General features: G+C 41.2%; 1 protein-coding gene across 1 annotated transcript in view; it reads right to left on the bottom strand.

Annotated features, from left to right (window-relative positions):
- Positions 1 to 5,650, bottom strand: part of foxp2 (forkhead box P2) — a 111,440-nt gene that overhangs the window by 4,714 nt on the left and 101,076 nt on the right. Inside the window, 1 exon segment of the mRNA XM_020614396.1 lies at positions 5,484 to 5,628. Within this exon segment, the coding sequence (XP_020470052.1) occupies positions 5,484 to 5,628 (145 nt within the window).

Here is a 5,650-nt window from a genome sequence, read left to right as displayed (position 1 = left end):
TATTTCTGGCACATCCGATGTATCAGAAAATCCCCCTAGCCTTTAAAAAGGAGACTGGAGGAGAGAGAGGGAGACTTATCAAGTGGTAGTATGTTAGGAGGTGTCTCACAGCCTCTCTCCTCGGCTGCCTTCATCAGTGGAAAGGGGGAAAGACAGGGGGGCTTTAAATTTGAACGAATTTTAAAAGGTACACATGATTTTAGTATTCAGAGCAAAATACTGTAAATTAATATTCTGATGTGGTGGATATGAAGAGTGGAGGAGGATCTTACTGTAGATGGATGCAAGTGGAACAATAAATATTTCTGTTTCTGCCCATCAAATTTAAGGCAGTGAGAGGCAAAAGAAGAATGCCTCCATCAGAAGTTACAGAAATATAGATTACTGAGGACTAAGGACATAAACTAAATGATGTTATTGTTTCATGGAATGCAGCATGATAAAGACATTTCAATTCTTAAATGTTAGCTATCAAGGGAGGTGTGAGATTCAATCTGCCAAACATTATCTGCTGACAGTGTCAATGTGCTATTCACAAGCAGCGTCAGCTGATGTGAGCCATGCTTCATGAAAAAAGAGATCTCAGAAGACCTATGATCAAGAGTTGCTGATTTGCATATAGCTGGAAATGGTTACAGAGTCATCTCAAAGACTTTAGATAGTCATCAGTCCACAGTTAGACATACTGTCCATAAATGGAGACGGTTTGGCACTGTGGCTACTCTCCATAGAAGTGGGCGCCCACCCAAGATCACTCCAAAGGCACAATACAGAATGCTAATGAGGTTAAAAAAAGAACCCTAGAGTAACAGCTAAACACTTGATGGATTCACTGGAATTGGTTAACATCTCTGTCCATGATTCAACCACATGTAAAATATTGAATGGGCATGGTATCCATGGCAGGACACCGCGGAGGAAGCCATTGCTCTCCAAAAACAATATTGCAGCACGCCTGAAGTTTGCCAAAGGCCACCATAACACTCCACAACATTACTAAGAAAAAGTCCTGTGGGCAGATGAAACAAAGGTCGAATTGTTTGGGCTGCTTTGCTGTCTCTGGACCACTGACCGCTGTGGAGGGGAAAATTAATTCCCATGTTTGTCAGGGTTTCCTACAGGATAATGTCAGGGTGGCTGTCTACAAGCTGAAGCTCAGAACAAGCTGGGTGATGCAGCAGGACAATGACCTTAAGCACTGAAGTAAATGTACTACAGAATGGCTTCAGAGACACAGAATCTGCCTTTTGGAGCGGCCCAGTCAGAGCCTAGACCTCACCCCAATAGAGATGCTATGGAATGAGCTCAATAGCGCCGTTCACACCAGACGTCCTAAGAACGTGGCTGAGCTGAAGCAGCTCTGTCCAGAAGAACGGTCCAAAATTCCTCCTGAATGTTGTGCAGGTCTAATCCACAGCTACAGGAAGCGCTCGCTTGACGTTATTGCTGCCTAAGGTGGTTAAACCAGTTATTAATGCAGTTTCTATTACATTTTCCACCACCACCGTATTTATTTAATGGGTGTGTTCAATAAAGACAAGAAAGATCATGACTGTGTTTTATCATCTTAGAAATGTTGTGTTTGTGACTTTGGCGAAAATCAGATCATATTTCATGACCAATTTATGCAGAAAACAGGACATTTCAAAGAGTACTATAACTTTTGCTGTAGTCTAAAAAATAATGGCAGCAAATTATGCCGAAAGCAAGCAGTGCCATTACTTTTTCTTGTAATTGTATTTAAAGTATTAAACATATTTAAAATATGAATGAAACAAGGACTGTTAAATGAATAAATGACAGAAACCTCGTGATTAAAGGTACATGGTACCTGTTTACAAATACTCTAATGTACTTGTATGCAGGTACAACTAACTGTAATTTCTCCTACAAAGACATATTTTTTATTAGCTGTTTCACTGACACACCTTTTTATACAACAATATCAACAGGAGGATTTGTTGTTGTTGGCAACTGCATTAATAAACACTTTTATCTGATTCCATGAGGATGATTCAAGAATGCCTCATTTTAAAAAGTGTAAAAAAAAAAAAAAAAAGCTAAACAAACAAAAAACAATGTTGTAAATGGTCTTATACTTGTATAGCGCCTTTCTATGCTTTTACAGCACACTCAAAGCGCTTTCACATTATTCGGCCATTCACCCATGCGCACTCCCAAGCACTCACACACCGGTGACATCACTGGGAGCACCTAGGGGTTCAGTGTCTTACTCAAGGACACCTCGACATGTTGACTGGACAAGCCGGGAATCGAACCGCTAATCCTCCGGTTAGGAAACGACCCGCTCTACCTCCTGAGCCACAGCCGCCCTGTGTCACATTAGGATTTTCTAAAAAGATCCTGATCATCATTTAGTCACTAGTACTTAAAAATGGCTATGTTTCAATGCACTGCACTGATCATTTGAATGTGAGATGTATCACAAACCCCGGTTCCCATGTTCTCTGTTTAACATGCAGCGTATTTGGGTGTTTGTGTAGCTTTGGAGAAAATATGCAGAACCATATTCACAGGCTTGAGCTTTCTAACAATTTATTAAAAATATAGATGAGCCATTTAGTACTTAATGGCTATGCCATTACTGAGTCACTCAGGAGTAAATGCTGGACTTTGCGGTGTAATAAATACATGACGCTCCATGTGTATGTGTGTGTTCTCGAGATGCCTGCTCTCACATCAACTGAAGATTAGCAGCAGCAATCATGCAGAGGTATGTCATGGATGCAAATAAGGTCATTAGTCTGCAGGCCTAATGGTAGGTTGGGGGACAGGAGAGGTGGTGTAGTGAGGAGTCAGGAGCAAAAGAGGGGTGGGAGCAGGAGGGTGAGGTGATGAAAAGGGTGAGGACATGCATAACATCTCACTATAATTCATTAATTAACACCACCAGAAAGAGGTGGTCACCAAACAATTAGAAGTGACAGAACAGGACAGTGCTGATAAAACAAAGTGACAATAAATTGCTTTTATATGAGTGCATGATGAAGGTTCTACTCTGGTCCTTTTCATTTTATGTCAGATTGCTAATTTGCTCAAGTCTAAACTTCTATTTTATATAGTGGTACTATTCTTGTATACAGTACTGCTCCTTTTAATCATAGCCCTTAGGGTGTACACACACACACACACACACACACACCCTCAGCATGTTCTGGGGTGATCTGGTTTGCAGTTAAGCAGATAGCATTAACCTTTAGATGTGGAGGGGAAGGAGAGTTTTGTCTAATTGCTGGATTGACCTGGTTGTGAAGAAGAGTCTTCTCCTGAGAAGGTGATGCACTATTTAGTTTAGAGCTACAAGGCACTCCATTATTTAAACACATCATGGAAAAGCCAGTCATGAAAAACACATTTCTTCCATTTTGGGGTTGTTATGGCAGACAGGGATGGAAGTAGGGAGGGATGGATGAATGTATCTCATCCTCCATAGCCAGGCATCTCAGTGTCAAGGCTGTGTGGCCAGAGAGCAGAGAAGGCGAGGAAGAAAAGAGAAATTCAATGCTGTCCTGTCACTGAAAATTAAATGACCTGAGGGAGCGGTAACAATGGGGTTCTGTCTAGAGCTGGACAGATCTGCATGACTTAACAGCCCATTTCAGAAAGGGGTAAACATGTCTAAATAGATTAATGTATATACATCTTTGAGGGCTAATCAGTCTACTGTTCTCCCAAACACACTGGGAGAGAGACACGGAGCTGTAGCACATCCTTTATCCATTACAGGAGTGGTTAGCTAATGTCGGCCGACTTTGCAACATGAGCTTTGGCGGACAAAGGATAAGTATCATTAATGTCTAATTTCTTTGTGTTTGTGTGTTCCCCTGCAGGCTGTCTTCACCACAGTGACAGCTTATGCAGACCTGCAGACTGATATCACTGGCTCAGGTTGTTTCATACATTCCTGAAACTCAAATGAAATCAATTTTTAAAAATGCTCTCTTTCTCTCTCAGCTCCATTAAAACATTTTTTTTAAATGTAATTAATGCTACACTTGCTACATATTAATAGGAACAGTCTTACATAAAATATAGCAGCTAAATCCTTATAATGCAGACAGCAGTGTCATTAAAGACAAATGTGTAATAGAGTCTATTTATAGAACTAGAACTGTTATCCCAAACATAACAAAACAGGTATAAGCATTACCAGAGCAGAGAGAGGAAGAGAAATAACCTGCTTATGATACAATACATGCTGGAAATTGAACCTTGCCCCCGGGTCATGGCAAAGTGAAGAATATACTTGTACCGTGGGTTAAATATCAGGCAATTAAACTAACAAAGGGCATAAGGACAGCGAATGAATTCAGTGTAGGAGCGGAGGTGGGAGGGGTTCAATGTGTGCTTGCATTTTCACTTAAGTACTTATCACATAAAAATGGGTGATGAATGATTCAGTGTATACCCACTGCATTTAACCTTTCTAGGCTTTAAAGAGGCAGTCTGATGCATCATATACAGTAATATATTCCAATGAGAGAGCAGATCCATTCAGTGTTAAGGCACTATGTTCACCAGATTTTATGTATCTGTGCATCTAAAAGTTGTCTTACTAAACGAAGACATTTGTCACCAAATTTTAGAGTAAAAGGTCCTCTTTCTCATGATTCTGTCCCCTTTGCTTCCTGTCACATGCTTTTATTTTGATACTACTTCCTGTCCTAGCTAACCCCGACTCCCGGGAACTTTATCTCATCACCCAGATTGGTTTCACTTGCTTCTCATTAATCACACCTGGCTACAATAGCACATAGGCAGCTTCTCACCCTGTGGGAAGCTGCCGGATCGTTCTAAGTCCTGTTCAGACTTTCCAGCATTTTACTTGTTCCTGTGATTCCAGCACTGACCCCGGATTACTGTTTGACCACCGGGTTTAGCCTAGCCCTCTGTTTCTGCTCGTGTTTTTCTGTGTATTGAATAGTGGACTCCCCTCTCTGACCTCTCGTTTGTGGATCCCTCGGCTGTGTACGTTTGTTGGCTTCGACCCTGGACCGTATTATCGACCTGATACTGTGTTTCGAGTAGTTTTCTGTATCGTTTTGTTACCAGTGCTCTTATTAAAGAGACAGTGTTTCACTTATCCTCGTCTGGCTCTATAATTGAGTTCAACCCGTGACATCATTGGCAGCTTTATGAGCTGACCCTGACACTCTTGTATTAAGAACTCTTAAGAAAATGCTTTTTGTGCGTCCCTGCTAGTAAAAAAACAAAACAAACAAAATTAAATACAGTATTTGAACTAAAAATGACACTTCTAAACTCTTCATTTTCAATTAATCCTTTACGTAATCACTTTATGTAAATATTAAACACCAATAAATGATTTAAAAAAAAACCCTAAATATATGTGTATTTATCTTATATATGCATGCTTGTGTGTAGCTGTGATGTATGCACTACACAAACATACATGCAGTATAATTCAGTTGCAGGAGCAGTTCTTCTGCCTGCACACTTACATGTGTACTGGTGGGGAGTATCCAGGGCTACTGTGTCCGTTGGTGTCCAGGTGGTCAAGCGAGCCATTGAGCTCCTCGTGGGCAGACTGTAACAGGGTGGGGGGGCTGCCATTCAGCGTACCCGGGGGACTCCCACCCAGCAATCCTGGAGGGCTCCCACCCAACCG

The sequence above is a fragment of the Monopterus albus genome, unplaced genomic scaffold (genome assembly GCF_001952655.1).
Source record: "Monopterus albus unplaced genomic scaffold, M_albus_1.0 scaffold145.1, whole genome shotgun sequence".
Lineage (NCBI taxonomy): Eukaryota > Metazoa > Chordata > Actinopteri > Synbranchiformes > Synbranchidae > Monopterus > Monopterus albus.
This window is presented reverse-complemented; position numbering and strand designations above follow the sequence as displayed.